Source organism: Heptranchias perlo, chromosome 11 (assembly GCF_035084215.1).
Source record: "Heptranchias perlo isolate sHepPer1 chromosome 11, sHepPer1.hap1, whole genome shotgun sequence".
Lineage (NCBI taxonomy): Eukaryota > Metazoa > Chordata > Chondrichthyes > Hexanchiformes > Hexanchidae > Heptranchias > Heptranchias perlo.
In genome coordinates this window covers 4,011,698-4,030,334 of record NC_090335.1, presented here as the reverse complement: position 1 = coordinate 4,030,334, position 18,637 = coordinate 4,011,698, and the positions used below count along the sequence as shown (strand labels likewise).

At 47.9% G+C, this 18,637-nt stretch overlaps 1 protein-coding gene across 6 annotated transcripts in view; it reads left to right on the top strand.

Moving 5' to 3' along the window:
• The window catches only part of LOC137327055 (pleckstrin homology-like domain family B member 1), a 326,545-nt gene that overhangs the window by 262,959 nt on the left and 44,949 nt on the right, over positions 1-18,637 (top strand). For 5 of the 6 annotated variants that reach the window (XM_067992446.1, XM_067992447.1, XM_067992449.1 and 2 more), the window contains 3 exons: positions 1,411-1,551; positions 3,938-4,043; positions 17,283-17,297. In XM_067992446.1, coding sequence (XP_067848547.1) covers positions 1,411-1,551; positions 3,938-4,043; positions 17,283-17,297 — 262 coding nt within the window. The remainder of the gene's footprint in view (positions 1-1,410; positions 1,552-3,937; positions 4,044-17,282; positions 17,298-18,637) is intronic. The other variant, XM_067992448.1, reaches the window with a different exon arrangement.

Genomic DNA, 18,637 nt, shown 5'->3' with positions numbered 1-18,637 from the left:
GTAAATATTTAAAATTAAATCATTCCTTCAAACAAGATCAGCCAAAATGAAAAGAGCAAACTTATGGGACCCACATTTTGGGGGTCACCATTGACCAGAAGCAGGACCAGCAATACCAACAATGTAGCTACAAGAGCGGCAGTCTGGCTACTCTGTGACAAGTGGCTCACCTCCTGACCCCTCAAAGCCTCTCCACCATCTACAAGGCTCAAGTCACCAGTGTGATGGAATACTTACCATTCACCTGGATGATGCAGCCACAACAACACTCGAAGCTCGACACCATCCAGGACAGAACGGTTCCCTTGATCGGTGTCCCTGGACTCAATATCCATCCCCTCTACCGCTGGCGCACTGTGGCTGCAGTATGTACGATCTCCGGCAACTCATCATCACCTCTCTCCCCTGTGACCTCTATCAATGAGAAGGACAAGAGCAACATCATCATAGGAACACACCAGCAGAAGTTTTAGATGTTGGTGTAAGGCAGCGATGGAGATCTCCTTCATTTCCTGTCATGAGAAACTTAATAGTTATTTGGTTAGAATTGGCAGCTTTGTGGCCATTCTGAAATGGCCACCATATATTCTCTGCTGACTTGCTTCCCCAATGTTGGGGGGGATGCCCACTGCTGACCACTACCCCTGCTGAACAAGTGGTACATGTAAAGTAATAGAAGCGATTAATATGACTGCCATTATTGAGAGGTGGACCATCAGCTGTCTGTGGCTCCTGCACTGGCCCAGCAGGGAATCCAGCAATCAAGGCTCTCTCACCGAGGCCTTGTCCTGAAGGGAGCTCCATGGCTCAACATAGGTCTCTGAAGGACTAGCCTCGGGCCTTTGAATCCTACATCAATAAATATGCTGTAACCTCTGGATATCTGCAAATACAGGACCAAAGCATCACTGGACAGATTTCCACATACATTTCTCAGACTGGGATACAGAGAATAACTTATTTTTATTCTGAAATATATATTTATGGTGAATACCTGGACATCATTGAGCTGTGTACATATTTATTTCTATTGTCACCTCTTCTAGTCTTGTGGTTTTGCAGCCATGGCTCAGTGGGTATGGGTTCAAGTCCCACTCCAGGGACTTGAGCTCATAATCCAGGCTGACACTCCAGTGTGGTACCGAGGGAGTGCTGCACTGTCAGAGGTACCGTCTTTTGGATGAGACGTTAAACCGAGGCAGTGCTCCTGGCGAATGGGAGAGTGGGCTGTTTTATAACCCTCGGAAAATTTTCAATGAAGTGTGACAGGGCAAGTGTTACAGGAAGTAAATGTGATCCTGACAGGAAGTGTGTACTTTTAGAATGTTAGATAGTCACTGTTCTATTTTGCTCCGGAGACACTTGTTTGTCCAAGGGACTCATTTGAATATATTACGTTTCATTCCAAAGAACTTCCGGACTCTGGAGGACAGGAAAAAACAACAGAAAGAGGGTTTGTATCTGAGCGACACGGTCCCGAGGAAAAAGCCCAGCTCGGCTGCTGCATCCAAATTTAATAGTGCGACTCTGGGCCGCAGTGCTGCCCCTAAGGTCAGTCTACGAGTGGAATAACCGCTAACAAACAGGGCACTGATTGTCTGAAAGGTCTAAATGGTGGCGATATTCTCCTGTCTCGAGCGGACTCTTGTATAGCACAGACTCATTTGGTGCTTCTTTGGAGTAGAAATTAGACTAGGCCCGAAATTTGGCCTTGAGCTTCATCTACCTCCTCGGCTGAAGCCCCCACAGACTGCTCCCCTCATGGGCAGCAGCCCTCCGGAAGTTGGGGGGATGGGGGGGTGGTGGTGGCTATCGTCAGGACTGTGAAGTCATGGGAGGGGGGGAACGGGAGGTGTATTCCTGCTCCTCCTCCACCGAAAATTTAGTCCGGTGCCTTTCAGAGTTGCGGGCCTGTGCATCCAATTCACGCACTGCAATTTATCCAAGCATTAAATTTAGTGGCTCGAAAATCAGGAGCACATCTCTTCACACCATTCTCCGATCTGCTCTCCCATCGAGCAAGAATTCCCCAGCGTTTTTGTTTTGCAAATTAGAATGGTAATTATAGATTTAGGTGTTAAATAATTTTAGAAAGAATTGACGGCTGTTGTATCCCCTTGTACAGCACTTGCTTTGGAAACTTGCTCTCGAGAGCCTCGTTTTGATATATTACATTTCATTTAAAAGAACTTCCAAACTCAGGAATAAAGGAGGGAACATCAAAAATAACCCCGTGGGCCCTGGTTTAATTTATCACATGGATGTGAAACAGGGGCTTGGGGCAAATGGAACAGGAGGATTTAATTTAAAGGCCGGCCTACTATTTGACCCAGGTTAGGATGCTGCGAACCGGAGTCAAAGGCAGTAGGGCACTCACTGCCTGGGGTTGAACGGTGAAAGCCATTTCTTTAATCAAAAGCTCGATGTTAAGGGGGAACGATATATATTTTTTTGCCTGTGACTCTGCAAACTATATGAGGTGAAGAAGCAGGGATACAGACTACTGTTGCTGCTTATGCACTCAGAACCCCTGCAAAACTGAAAGAGGGAGGTTTAGTTTGTTTTCAGTCAGTGGGCGGCTTGTAAATGGATCCTGTTTGTAAAGGCTCACGGTGAATTATTCCATGTTCACTGCTATGAACAAGTGGCCTTGTCCCCTTTCAGATCTGGCTGAGTTTTGATGGTGGTGTGTGACCAGTTGTGCATTGCGTCAATATACACACATCGCTGGGAGTTTCCTGAGGAATTCTCCCACTTGGTCATTGAAACCCCATTCACGCACCTATTGGAGGCAGGGACACATAATCCAGGCTTACACTCCCAGTGCACGACTGAGGGAGCGCTGCACTGTCGGAGGTGCCGTCTTTCAGATGAGACATTAAACCGAGGCCCCGCCTTCCCTCTCAGGTGGACGTAAAAGATCCCATGGCCGCTATTCAAAGAAGAGCAGGGGAGTTCCCCTGATGTTCTGGCCAATATTTATCCCTCGACCAACATCACTAAAACAGATTATCTGGTCATTATCACATTGCTGTTTGTGGGATCTTGCTGTGCGCAAATTGGCTGCTGCGTTTCCTACATTACAACAATGACCACACTTCAAAAGTATTTAATTGTCATAAAGTGCTTTGGGATGTTCAGAGGTTATGAAATGCGCTATATAAATGTAAATCTTTCTTTTCCGCTGAGATTATGCCGGATGATCAGGAGATGTCCCTGAGGAAACTTCCGGCAAATTGTCCTTTCCAGTAATAAAATACTGGGTGTGAATGTTCTTCGGCTGCCTGAGCAGTTTACAGGCATAAGCCTGGAATTTCTGCTGGGATCCCGATGAAGTGGGAGATTGGAGAACCCGCCACGGAAATTCTACCTCGTGCTTTCTGATGTTTTTAAAGCTGCCCGCACTCCCCTAACATTCGCCACCTGGGAGCTGGGCTCTGTGCACACTCCCTTCTGACCTATCTCTGTGTGACCAGCAGCGAGGCACACTCTACAATATAACTCCCGTCTGCCCACTGCACATCAGACAGTATAGTTACCATTGTGAGACTGGCAACGGCAGTAAGATATGTTTGAACTTTTTCATCATTTTATTTTCGAAGTAATCATTTTAGGATGTAAGTGTTCAATGTTAAATTCACTGGTCCTGCAGTCCGAGCGGGAATCTCTGCTTGAAGGGCATGAGGGTCGAAGAATCACGACTAGGGTATTGCAGCCCTGTCTCCAACACACACACACTCCCTTCAAGTGCAGCTCCACTCAATTTATCCCACGCCATGCCCAGAAGCCCGACCCCATCTAATTTCCTAACACTAACTCCACTAATGTGAACAGAGGGACTACACTTGCCAATAAAGAAACGCCATTCATTGAAATATTTTGGATGCGTCCTGTTACTTGGTGACAAAATAGTTGTTTCTTTTATCTGTCCCGGCAGTCTCACTTACCACTGGTGCAAAGTAACAGCTGCAGTAACATTCTACCTCACAACCTGTCAGCGAGTGTGAAGGAGCTGGACATTAGGAGGCTACAAGGGCACAAAGGTACGTAATTTTCATAATGTTCCTGCTGTGAGTAATATTATTAACATTCTGCTATGAGTAACATCAGTAACATCCTGCTGTGAGTAATATTAGTAACATCCTGCTGTGAGTAATATTAGTAACATCCTGTTGTGAGTAATATTAGTAACATCCTGCTGTGAGTAATATTAGTAACATCCTGCTGTGAGTGATATTAGTAACATGCTGCTGTGTGTAATATTGCTAATGTTCCTGCTGTGTGTAATATTAGTAATGTTCCTGCTGTGAGTAATATTAGTGACATTTGCTGTGTGTAATATTAGTTACATCCTGCTGTGTGTAATATTGGTAATCTTCCTGCTGTGAGTAATATTAGAAACACACTGCTGTGAGTAATATGAGTAATATTCCTGTTGTGAGTATTATTAGTAATATTCCTGTTGTGAGTAATATTAGTAATATTCCTGTTGTGAGTATTATTAGTAATATTCCTGTTGTGAGTAATATTAGTAATATTCCTGTTGTGAGTAATATTGGTGACACCCTGCTGTGAGTAATATTAGAAACACCCTGTGTGAGTAACATTAGTAAAATCCTGCTGTGTGTAATATTGGTAATCTTCCTGCTGTGAATAATATTAGTAACATCCTGCTGTGAGTAATACTAGTAACATCCTGCTGTGTGTAATATTGGCAATGTTCCTGCTATGAGTAATATTAGAAACTTCCTGCTGTGAGTAATATTAGTAACATCCTGCTGTGTGTAATACAAACATACAAACAGATGAATTAAGAACAGGAGTAGGCCATTCGGCCCCTCGAGCCTGCTGTGCCATTTGATAAGATCATGGCTGATCTGATTGTGACCTCAACCCTACTTTCCCGTCTACCTACTATAACCTTTGACTCTCTTGTTAATCAGGAATCTATCTAACTCAGCCTTAAAAATATTCAATGACCCTGCCTCCCCCGCTCTCTGGGGAAGGGAGTTCCACAGACTCACGACCCTCTGAGAGAAAAAATTTCTCCTCATCACCGTCTTAAATGGGAGATGGCTACGGTAGCATAGTGATTATGTTACTGGACTAGTCATCCTTTCTCACTGGAATGTATCTTTGCTGAGTGTTATGAAATATCTCATTAAATGTCTGTCACTGTATCTCTACTGACCTATCCCTTAACCTAAGTTCCCAGTTCACTTTAGCCAGCTCTGTCTTCATGCCCTCATAATTGCCCTTATTTAAGTTTAAAACACTAGTCTTAGACTTACTCTTCTCCCCCTCAAACTGAATGCAAAATTCAATCACTGCTACCTAGAGGCTCCTTTACAATGAGGTCATTAATTAATCCTGTCTCATTACACATTACCAGATCTAGAATAGCCTGCTCTCTGGTTGGCTCTGGAACGTGCTGCTCTAAGAAACTGTCCCGAAAGCACTCTATGAACTCATCTTCCAGGCTACGTTTGCCAATCAGATTCTTCCAATCTATATGTAGATTAAAATATCCCATGATTATCGCAGTTCCTTTCTCACAAGCCCCCATTATTTCTTCCTGTATATCCTGTCCTACAGTGTGGTTACTGTTAGGGGACCTATAAACTACTCCCACAAGTGACTTCTTGCCTTTACTATTTCTTATCTCTACCCAAACTGATTCTACATCTTGGTCTTTAGAACTAAGGTCATTTCTCTCCATTATACTCATGTCATCCCTAATTAACACTGAGCTACCCCTCCACCTTTTCCGAGCTTCCTGTCCTTCCGAAATGTCAAGTACCCTTGAATATTCAGGTTCCAGCCTTTGTCATCTTGCAGCCATGTCTCTGTATTGGCTATCAGATCGTACATATTTATTTCTATTTGAGCTGTCAGTTCATCCATTTTGTTACGAATGCTACACGCATTCAGATACAAAGCCTTCAGTGCTGTCTTTTTACTTTTTTTGCAACCTCGAGCCTTATTTGCTGACGCACTCTTAAGTTTGCATGCTCTGTCCCTTCCTGCCACTCTCTGATTATCATTTCCCTTTTTGCTACCTTTCTGTCTTGCCTTGTCTTCTTTCTTTAATTTATCACATCTTCCCTTACTTGATCCCTCGCCCCCACTATTTAATTTAAAGCCTTCCCTACCGCCCTAGTTATACGATTCGCTAGAACACTGGTCCCAGCACGGTTCCGATGGAGACCGTCCCAATGGTACAGCTCTCTCTTTCCCCAGTACTGGTGCCAGTGCCCCATGAATTGAAACCCATTTCTTCCACACCAATCTTTGAGCCACGAATTTAACTCTCTAATTTTATTTATCCTATGCCAATTTGCTCGTGGCTCAGGTAATAATCCAGAGAATATTACCCTTGAGGTTCTGCTTTTTAATTTTAGCCCCTAGCTGCTCATACTCCCTAAGCAGAACCTCGGTAGTAGGGAAAATGTTATAGTCGATTATAAAGGATGTGATAACAGGACACTTAGAAAATACCAACGGGATTAGACAAAGTCAACATGGATTTATGAAAGGGAAATCATGTTTGACAAACCTACTGGAGTTTTTGAGGATGGAACTGGTAGAATAGATAAGGGAGAACCAGTGGATGTGGTTTATTTGGATTTTCAGAAGGCCTTTGATAAAGTCCCACATAAGAGGTTAGTATGCAAAATTAAAGCACATGGGATTGGGGTAATATACTGGCATGGATTGAAAATTGGAATAAATGGGTCTTTTTCGGGGTGGCAGGCGGTGACTAGTGGGGTACCGCAGGGATCAGTACTTGGGCACCAGCTATTCACAATATATATCAATGATTTGGATGAGGGAACCAAATGTAATATTTCCAAGTTTGCTGATGACACGTAACTAGGTGGGATCGTGAGTTGTAAGGAGGATGCAAAGAGGCTTCAAGGTAATATAGACAAGTTGAGTGAGTGGGCAAAATCATGGCAGATGCAGTATAATGTGGATAAATGTGAAGTTATCCACCTCGGAAGGAAAAACAGAAAGGCAGATTATTATTTAAATGGTGATAGATTGGGGAATGTTGATGTACAAAGGGACCTGGGTGTCCTTGTACACCAGTCACTGAAAGCAAACATGCAGGTGCAGCAAGCAGTTAGGAAGGCAAATGGTATGTTGGCCTTCATTGCAAGAGGATTTGAGTCCAGGAGCAAGGATGTCTTATTGCAGTTATACAGGGCCTTGGTGAGACCACACCTGGAGTATTGTGTGCAGTTTTGGTCTCCTTACCTAAGAAAGGATATACTTGCCATTGAGGGAGTGCAGTGAAGGTTCACCAGACTGATTTCTGGGATGGCAGGACTGTCATATGAGGAGAGATTGGGTCGACTCGGCCTGTATTCACTCGAGTTTAGAAGAATGAGAGGGGATCTCATTGAAACATATAAAATTCTGACAGGGCTAGACAGACTGGATGCAGGGAGGATGTTTCCCCTGGCTGGGGGGTCCAGAACGAGGGGTCACAGTCTCAGGATACGGGGTAGGACATTTAGGACTGAGATGAGGAGAAATTTCTTCACTCAGAGGGTGGTGAACCTGTGGAATTCTCTACCACAGAAGGCTGTGGAGGCCAATTCACTGAATATATTTAAGAAGGAGCTAGATAGATTTCGAGACACAAAAGGCATCAAGGGGTATGGGGAAAGAATGGGAAAATGGTATTGAGATCGAGGATCAGCCATGATCATATTGAATGGCGGAGCAGGCTCGAAGGGCCGAATGGCCTACTCCTGCTCCTATTTTCTATGTTTCTATGTTTCTTCCCTTGTCCTACCTATGTCGTTGGTACCTACGTGGACCACAACAACTGGATCCTCCCCCTCCCTCTCCAAGTTCCTCTCCAGCCCAGAGCAGATGTCCCGAACTCTGGCACCGGGGAGGCAACATAGCCTTCTGGACTCTTGTTCTCGGCTGCAGAGAACTGTGTCTATCCCCCTGACCCCTACTACCACAACATTCCGACCAACTCCCCCCGCTTGAATGACTTCCTGTACCATGGTGCCACGGTCAGTTTGCTGATCCACCCTGCAGCCCCCACTTTTGTCCATACAGGCTGCAAGCACCTCAAACCTGTTGGACAATTGCAAAGGCTGAGACTCCTCCACTTCTACCTTCTCGATCCCCTTACCTGTCTCGCTCGCAGTTACACCCTCCTGTCCCTGAACACTGAACAACTAAGACAGCCTTATCTTAAATGGTGTGACCGTCTCCTGGAACCGAATGTCCAGGTATTTCTCCCCCTCCCTGATGTGTCGCAGTGTCTGCAGCTCAGCCTCCAGCTCAATAACTCTGAGCTGAAGTTCCTCGAGCCGCAGACACTTACTGCAGATGTGTTTGCCCCGGATCACACTGGGCTCCAGGAGCTCCCACAGTCCACAGTCGCTACACATCACCTGCCCTGCCATCTTTATTATGTGTTCATTCATTTATTATTCTTTTTAATCAAATTATTAATTTATAAACCCTACAACTCCCTACTACTACTAGCTTTACAACTGCTAGTAAACCTTCTACTCCCACTAAAACCGACAATCACTAAATTACACTCGTTTTGAAAGTGAAATGAGTCAGTTACTCACCAGCCAATCACTTACGTGTTTCCCTATGATGTCTCACTTGGATTTTTCTCAGACTGTGGTGGGAGGCAGAGACCGAACTCCCCCTCTCCCCCCGACCAAACTCCCCCTGTCCCCCCGACCGAACTCCCCCTCTCCCCCCGACCGAACTCCCCCTCTCCCCCCGACCGAACTCCCCCTGTCCCACCGACCGAACTCCCCCTCTCCCCCCGACCGAACTCTCCCTCTCCCCCCGACCGAACTCCCCCTGTCCCCCCGACCGAACTCTCCCTCTCCCCCCGACCGAACTCCCCCTCTCCCCCGACCGAACTCCCCCTCTCCCCCCGACCGAACTCCCCCTCTCCCCCCGACCGAACTCCCCCTCTCCCCCCAACCGAACTCCCCCTCTCCCCCCGACCGAACTCCCCCTGTCCCCCCGACTGAACTCTCCCTCTCCCCCCGACCGAACTCCCCCTGTACCCCCGACCGAACTCTCCCTCTCCCCCCGACCGAACTCCCCCTGTCCCCCCGACCGAACTCCCCCTGTCCCCCCGACCGAACTCCCCCTCTCCCCCCGACCGAACTCTCCCTCTCCCCCCGACCGAACTCTCCCTCTCCCCCCGACCGAACTCCCCCTCTCCCCCCGACCGAACTCCCCCTCTCCCCCCGACCGAACTCCCCCTCTCCCCCCGACCGAACTCCCCCTCTCCCCCCGACCGAACTCTCCCTCTCCCCCCGACCGAACTCCCCCTCTCCCCCCGACCGAACTCCCCCTCTCCCCCCGACCGAACTCTCCCTATCCCCCCGACCGAACTCCCCCTCTCCCCTCGACCGAACTCCCCCTCTCCCCCCGACCGAACTCTCCCTCTCCCCCCGACCGAACTCTCCCTCTCCCCCGACCGAACTCTCCCTCTCCCCCGACCGAGCTCTCCCTCTCCCCCCGACCGAACTCTCCCTTCCCCCCCGACCGAACTCCCCCTCTCCCCCCGACCGAACTCTCCCTCTCCCCCGACCGAGCTCTCCCTCTCCCCCCGACCGAACTCTCCCTCTCCCCCGACCGAACTCCCCCTCTCCCCCCGACCGAACTCTCCCTCTCCCCCGACCGAACTCTCCCTTTCCCCCCGACCGAACTCTCCCTCTGCCCCCGACCGAACTCTCCCTCTCCCCCGACCGAACTCCCCCTCTCCCCCCGACCGAACTCCCCCTCTCCCCCCGACCGAACTCTCCCTATCCCCCCGACCGAACTCCCCCTCTCCCCTCGACCGAACTCCCCCTCTCCCCCCGACCGAACTCTCCCTCTCCCCCCGACCGAACTCTCCCTCTCCCCCGACCGAACTCTCCCTCTCCCCCGACCGAACTCCCCCTCTCCCCCCGACCGAACTCTCCCTCTCCCCCGACCGAACTCTCCCTCTCCCCCGACCGAACTCTCCCTTTCCCCCCGACCGAACTCCCCCTATCCCCCCGACCGAGCTCTCCCTATCCCCCCGACCGAACTCTCCCTCTCCCCCGACCGAACTCTCCCTCTCCCCCGACCGAGCTCTCCCTATCCCCCCGACCGAACTCTCCCTCTCCCCCGACCGAACTCTCCCTCTCCCCCGACCGAACTCTCCCTCTCCCCTCGACCGAACTCCCCCTCTCCCCCCGACCGAACTCTCCCTCTCCCCCCGACCGAACTCTCCCTATCCCCCCGACCGAACTCTCCCTCTCCCCCCGACCGAACTCTCCCTCTCCCCCCGACCGAACTCTCCCTATCCCCCCGACTGAACTCTCCCTCTCCCCCCGACCGAACTCTCCCTCTCCCCCCGACCGAACTCACCCTCTCCCCCCGACAGAGCTCTCCCTATCCCCCCGACTGAACTCTCCCTCTCCCCTCGACCGAACTCTCCCTTTCTCCGCCCTGTTTATCTCCCCGCTCTGCTCTCACTCTTTCCCACCGCTCGCTGTCTGGTAATGGTAATATTGGTAATGTTCCTGCTGTGAGGAATATTATTAACATCCTGCTCCGAGTAAGATTCGTAACATCCTGCTGTGTGTAATATCAGTAACATCCTAACCTGTGTAGCATTGGTAATGTTCCTGTTGTCAGTAATATTAGTATCATCCTGCTGTCAGTAATAATATTAACATGCTGCTGTTTGTGATATTCGTAATATTCCTGTTGTGTGTAATATTAGTAACATCTTGCTGTGAGTAATATTGATAAAGCCTGCTGTGTGTAATATTGACAATGTTCCTACTGTGTGTAACATTGGTAATGTTCCTGCTATGAGTAATATTAGTAACACCCTGATGTGAGTAATGTTAGTAACATCCTGCTGTGTGTAATATTGATAACATCCTGCTGTGTGTATTCTTAGTAATGTTCCTGCTGTGAGTAACATTAGTAACATTTGCTGTGCATAATATTAGTAACATCTTGCTGTGAGTAATATTGGTGACATCCTGCTGTGATTAATATTAGTAACACCCTGCTGTGTGTAATATTGGTCTTTTTCCTGCTGTGAGTAATATTAGTAACATACTGCTGTTAGTAATATTAGTAACATACTGCTGTAAGTAATATTAGTAACATCCTGCTGTGAGTAATATTAATAACATCGTGCGGTGTGTAATATTGCTAAAGATCCTGCTGTAAGTAATATTAGCAACATCCTGCTTTGTGTAATATTGGTATCATACTGCCGCTGTGTAATATTAGTAATGTTCCTGCTGTGAGTAATGTTAGTAACATCCTGCTGTTTGTAATATTGGTAACAGCCTGCTGCATTCAATATTAGTAATGTTCCTGCTGTGAGTAATAATGGTAATATCCTGCTGTGAGTAATATTAGTAACACCCTGCTGTGTCCAATATTAGTAATGTTCCTTCTGTGAGTAATATTAGTAGCATCCTGTTGCATGTAATATTAGTAACATCTTGCTGTCTGTAGTATTGGTAACATCCTGTTGCATACAATATTAGTAATGTTCCTGCTGTGAGTAATAATAGTGACAGCCTGCTGTGAGTAATAATGGTAACATCCTAATGTTGGTAATAATAGTAACATCCTGCTGTGAGTAATAATAATAAAATCCTGCTGTGTGTAATATTAATGACATTCTGGTGTGTGTTACATTGGTAATGTTCCTGCTGTGAGTAATATTAGTAACATCGTGCTGTGTGTAATATTGCTAAATATCCTGCTGTGTGTAATATTGGTAACATACTGCTGTGTGTAATATTAGTAATGTTCCTGCTGTGTGTAATATTAGTAACATCCTGCTGACTGTAGTATTGGTGATGTTCCTGCTCTGAGTTATATTAGTAACATTTGCTTTGTGTAATATTAGTAACATCCTGCTGTGTGTAATATTGGTAATGTTCCTGCTGTGTGTAATATTAGTAATATCCTGCTGTGAGCAATATTAATAACATCCTGCTGTGAGTAATATTGGTGACATCCTGCTGTAAGTAACATTAGTAACATCCTGCTGTGTGTAATATTGGTGATGTTCCTGCTGTGAGTAATATTACCGGTCATTGTGCTGTGTGTAATATTGCTGGACATGGTGCTGTGTGTAATATTGCTGGACATTGTGCTGTATGTAATATTACTGGACATTCTGCTGTGTGTAATATTATTGGTAATTGTGCTGTGTGTAATATTGCTTGTCATTGTGCTGTGTGTAATATTGCTGGTCATTGTGCTGTGTGTAATATTGCTGGTCATTGTGCTGTGTGTAATATTGCTGGTCATTGTGCTGTGTGTAATATTACTGGTCATTGTGCTGTGTGTAATATTGCTGGACATGGTGCTGTGTGTAATATTGCTGGATATTGTGCTGTATGTAATATTACTGGACATTCTGCTGTGTGTAATATTATTGGTCATTGTGCTGTGTGTAATATTGCTGGTCATTGTGCCGTGTGTAATTTGCTGGTCATTGTGCCGTGTGTAATTTGCTGGTCATTGTGCCGTGTGTAATTTGCTGGTCATTGTGCCATGTGTAATATTGCTGGTCATTGTGCTGTGTGTAATATTGCTGGTCGTTGTGCTGTGTGTAATATTGCTGGTCATTGTGCCGTGTGTAATATTACTGGTCATTGTGCTGTGTGTAATATTGCTGGTCATTGTGCCGTGTGTAATATTACTGGTCATTGTGCTGTGTGTAATATTACTGGTCATTGTGCTGTGTGTAATATTACTGGTCATTGTGCTGTGTGTAATATTACTGGACATTGTGCTGGTAATATCAATAACGTTCCTGCTTTGTGTAACGTTAGAATCATAGTGCTCGATTTTCCTGGGAAATTGCGGGTGCGTTGGGGGTGGGTGTCTCTGAAAATCGGGGAAATCCCATTCGGGTTCAGAAGCCGGCTCCAACCTGCTGACTTCCGAGTTCCCCACAGAAGAGCCTGTGTATGCGCTTCCCGAATTCGGAAGTCCCACCGGCAATTAAAGCCGATGAGATGATAGTTAAAGAACCAAATGTACCTCATTGAGATACTTAAGGTACTTTACTTGTGACATATTAGGTAGTTAGAACGATTTTTAACTTAACTGGGCGGCTTTCCCACGGCTTCTGATTCACACCTGGTGAAACCAGGGCCAGATCAGGAAAAAAGAAACAAAATAAATTAAATAAAAAACCATTGCACAAAGTTAAAACACAAAATCAACCCACCTTTCCACCCTGCTCCGATATCCGATGTCTCCCTCTCCGGACACCTCCTCGATGTCCCCCCAATCTCCCCCTCTTCACCCATCCCCGATCTCCCACTCTTCACCCCCCTGATATCCTCCTAATCTCCCCTTCTTCACCGCCCCAATGTCCCCCGATCTTCCCCCCCCGATCTTCCCCTCTCCCCCCGATCTTCCCCTCTCCCCCCCGATCTTCCCCTCTTCCCCCCGATCTTCCCTACTCCCCCCGATCTTCCCTACTCCCCCCGATCTTCCCCTCTCCCCCCGATCTTCCCCTCTCCCCCCCCGATCTTCCCCTCTCCCCCCCGATCTTCCCCTCTTCCCCCCGATCTTCCCTACTCCCCCCGATCTTCCCTACTCCCCCCGATCTTCCCCTCTCCCCCCGATCTTCCCCTCTCCCCCCCCGATCTTCCCCTCTCCCCCCCGATCTTCCCCTCTTCCCCCCCGATCTTCCACTCTCCCCCCGATCTTCCCCTCGTGCCCCGATCTTCCCCTCTTGCCCCAATCTTCCCCTCCCCCCCGATCTTCCCCTCTCCCCCCGATCTTCCCCTCTTCCCCCCGATCTTCCCCTCTCCCCCTGATCTTCCCCTCTCCTCCCCCGATCTTCCCCTCTCCCCCCGATCTTCCCCTCTCCCCCTGATCTTCCCCTCTCCTCCCCCGATCTTCCCCTCTCCCCGCGATCTTCCCCTCTCCCCCCTGATCTTCCCCTCTCCCCCCTGATCTTCCCCTCTCCCCCCGACCTTCCCCTCCCCCCCCGATCTTCCCCTCACCCCCCTGATCTTCCCCTCTCCCCCCTGATCTTCCCCTCTCCCCCCGACCTTCCCCTCCCCCCCCGATCTTCCCCTCACCCCCCGATCTTCCCCTCACCCCCCGATCTTCCCCTCTCCCCCCGATCTTCCCCTCTCCTCCCCCGATCTTCCTCTCTCCCCCCGATCTTCCCCTCTCCCCCCGATCTTCCCCTCTCCCCCCTGATCTTCCCCTCTCCCCCCGATCTTCCCCTCTCCCCCCGACCTTCCACTCTCCCCCCGATCTTCCCCTCTCCCCCCGATCTTCCCCTCTCCCCCCTGATCTTCCATACCAATGCCGGATGACATCTCGCTCTCTCTCTTTCTCTCCCCCTCCCCCTCGGTGTTGCAGCTCCTGACGGCAGCCAGCCTGTCAATCAGACTGAATAAGTTTTGTTTATTCGGGTTTGCCACGAGCACCTTCACCCCCACCCACCCACCCTGCTGCCAACCCACCTCCATTTCAATATTGGGCCCATAGAATCTTACAGCACAGGTGGAGGCCATTTGGCCCATCGTGCCTGAGCTATCCAATTAGTCCCACTCCCCTGCTCTTTCCACATAGCCCTGCAAATCTTTTCTTCTCATAGAAGGAAAATTGCTCCATGCATAGTAAAGATTGGGGGAAAAATTGGATAAGGGCTGTTTTTGGGCGTAGGTCGTGTGATGCCGCGCCCAATGGCCCCAAGTTTCCTCTGGCCCGATGACCCACCTGCAATCAGTGTTCCATTCCAGGCCTTGCACCTGGAATCAATGCAATTCACACTTTCCACCACCAGGGGGAGCTCAATCTCTTAAAGGGAGGATGTTTCTTAGTCATTTCTTAAAGGTAGCTGGTACCTGTTATTTGCTGAAAATAACAGTCTACTGTCTGCATGGAGTCTGAACGGAGATCAGACTTCGCACACGTAAAACACAGATGTAGGTCCCATCCCTATGTTTCCACACTGATGAGTTATGTTAAAACATTGAATAAAGGTTGCGCAGCACTAAATCCCACATCCTCCAATCTGCACGCCAGACCTCACCAATCTGCCGATCTGAGTTGGTACCAGGCCTGTGAGAGTGCATGCACCAAGGTTCTCTGTTGATGCACTCGAGACCTTGGTGCAAGAGGTGGACAGGAGGAGGGACATCCTATATCCGCGAGGGGGGGCAAGAGGCCCTCCAGATATATATCCAAAAGGCAGTGGGAGGCAGCGGGGGACGAAGTCAATGCCAGGCGCACAGCATCATGAACGTGGTTGCAGTGCAGGAAGAAGTTCAATGCTTTGACATGAGTGGTCAAGGTGAGTGAGGTCAACTGTCAGGTGGTGTCTCCAACCAACTGCACCATGCACTACACCCCCCATCACCCACATACCAACAAACTCTTTCCATCAGTACTCAACTCTTCCAATCAGATGCTTCCTCTCACCCTCACACATTACCACTGTTGCAAGCCGCCCACTCACAACTCACAGGCCACACCCACTGGCAGCTATTCAACCATGACGGGCACATCACCCAGACACACGTCCCGCTTTCTTGCAGGAGAAGGTGGCGCATATCAGGAGGCAGTAAGTGGCAGTGGCATTTAGCCCCTCGAGCCTGTTCCACCATTCAATGAGATCATGGTGGACCTGTGACCTAACTCAATATACCCGCCTTAGCCCCATATCCCTTAATACCCTTGGTTCACAGAAATCTATCAATCTCAGATCTAACATTCACAAGTGAGCTAGCATCAACTGCCGTCTTCAGAAGAGCGTTCCAAACATCTCCCAGCCTTTGCGTGTAGAAGCATTTCCTAACTTCACTCCTGCATGTCCTGGCTCTAAATGTTAGGCTATGTCCCCGTGTCCTAGTATTCAAGTCTAGGAGACCTCCAAAAACAGTTACAAATGTCTCGGCAGCCAGAAGCAATAAACATAAACATAAAAAATAGGAGCAGGAGTAGGCCAATCGGCCCCTCGAGCCTGCTCCGCCATTCAATGAGATCATGGCTGATCTGGAACCACCAGACGCCACTTGACAGTTGACCTCTCTAACCCATCCACTAACCTGTAAATCCCACATGGTCCCTTTAAATAGCGCCGGTGGGGGGGTCCTCCAGGCACTCTAAGACGCGTTCAGATGTCGGGGTTAAGACTGTGTGTTAAGTCCCAAAATGGTGTCTATCACTTTAAATCAGCGTTGCACACTGATTGAAGCCATTTTCTTCCTCCTTTACATGATTCCAGTGTTCGTTATCTGCGCCTGCGCTAACTCCTGTACCAAGATGGTGTCCGGCGCACGTCACGCTGGAAACGTGGCTGTACATCCAAGACGCCATCTTGGATGTCAGAGAGGCCGTGTAGCGCTGAAACAACGGGCGCTGCACGGCCCAATTTAGCGGCCAATGTTTAACACTCAAGGTGGGCCGTAATTATAGGGTCAGGCTTACTGGAGGGAGGGTGTCATGAGAGAGTGGGGTCAGGGTGTGTTCATTCTGTGTGGCAACACGGTTATTGTAGCAACTCACTAGAACCTGCTGGTGACCGCTGGAAGAGGCAAAGATAAACCCAGTAGAGAGTCGCAATGGGTTTTATACTCCTGACTCCCTGGGATGCTTGTGTCACATTGTGTGTGATATAAATTAGAGGTGGGTTAACATGGGATCTAGGGTTGCCAACGCTGGTTGAACATATTCCTGAAGGTTTCCTCTCACCTCCAATTGCCTCGCCCGCTCAAATAGCCTTTGATCCCACCTGCAATATTTTTACAACCAATAAACAAAAGTGTTCAAAGAAAATGAAAAAACGCCCAATTTTGTTTAATGTCCCTATGAATGTTCTCCTGTTACTCCCAGCAGTGTCCTAGAGATTAATCTGTAATTCCTGGAGACTCCAGGGCAATCCTGGAGGGTTGGCGACCCTGATGGGATCTGCGATCCTTTCCTCCTGTGCGTTATCAGATGGCTAATTAATTCAGATTTGGGTTTTAATATTATAATCTGGGGGAAGTTCTGATGATTTTATCAACACAAAACAGTACTCAGACTGAATGTTACTAACATCTGGTTAATGTGACAATATGAATTTCACATTTGTGCATTTGTTTAGTCTTTTTCTAAGAGCCTCTTGTTTTTAACAAGGCATGTTGGTCGTGTGCCATTATTCGATGGTTGTATTCTGGTTAAACTCACTGCTAATCTGACCCAGCGCCCAGTGACATCAGTGACTAACCGTCTGACTTTTGTCTTGTCTGCAGGGAAATCGAGAAAAGGTACGAGTCCAGATTTCCCTCTTGGTTTCCTTAGGTTCTCCGCTCCCGGGTCTGTAATTCTTTTTCTATTACCTTAAATTTTCTGTTTCACTCCGTTATTTAAGAAGGGTGGGAGAGATAAACTAGGAAATTATAGGCCTATTAGTCTAATGTCAGTTTGTAGTAACTTCCCCAAAACAATCATTAGGGACAGAGTGCCTGAGCACTTGGGTAAATATGAGCTGATCAGAGAGAGCGAGCGTGGATTTGTAAAGGGCAAGTCCTGTCTAATGAACCTCGGTGATATTTTTGAGGAGTTAACTAATGTGGTAGATAAGGGAGTGTCTATGGATGTTATTTATATCGACTTCCAGAACTTTCACATAAGACTGTTAACAAAAGTGAGAGCATATATATTTGAAAACGACCTTTTGACATGGGTAGGGAATTGGTTAGGAGGTGGGAGATAGAGAGTAGGGATAATGGTATGATCTCCAATTGACAGGATGTGAGTACATACCCATTTAAATGACCTGGATGAAGGAATAGAGAGCCGTGTATCCAGGTTTGCTGACACTAAGTTCGGTGACACAGTAAATAGTGTAGACGGGAGCAGAAAGTTGCAAAGCGACATTGAGAGATTGAGTGAGTGGGCAAAACTGGGGCCGATGGAGTTCAATGTGGGGAAGTGTGAGGTCATCCACTTTGGACCTGAGAAAGATAAATCAGAGTATTTTCTAAATGGTGAGAAGCAGGAACTGTGGAGGAGCAGAGAGATTTAGGGGTCTAAGTACAGAAATCACTAAAAGCTGGTCGACAGGTACAAAAAATAATTTAAAAGGCTAATGGAATATTGGCCTTTATCTCAAGGGGGCTGGAATACAAAGGGGTGGAAATTATGTTACAGCTGTACAGAGTGCTGGTTGGACCCCATCGGGAGATACTGGGTTCAGTTCTGGGCACCGCACCTCAGGAAGGATATATTGGCCTTGGAGGGGGTGCAGTGCAGATTCACCAGAATGATACCGGGGCTAAAAGGGTTAAATTATGAGGGCAGGTTCCATAGACCAGACTTGTCTTCCCTTGGATATAGAAGATTAAGGGGTGATCTAATTGAGGTATTTAAGATGATTAAAGGATTTGATAGGGGAGATATAGAGAAACTATTTCCTCTGGTGGGGGGGTCCAGAGCAAGGGGGCATAACCTTAAAATTAGAGCTAGGCCATTCAGGGGTGATGGAAAGGGGGGTGGGAATCTGGAACTCTATCCCCGAAAAAGCTGTTGAGGCTGGGGGTCAATTGAAAATTTCAGAACTGAGATTGATAGATTTTTGTTAGGTAAGGGTATTAAGGGTTAGGGA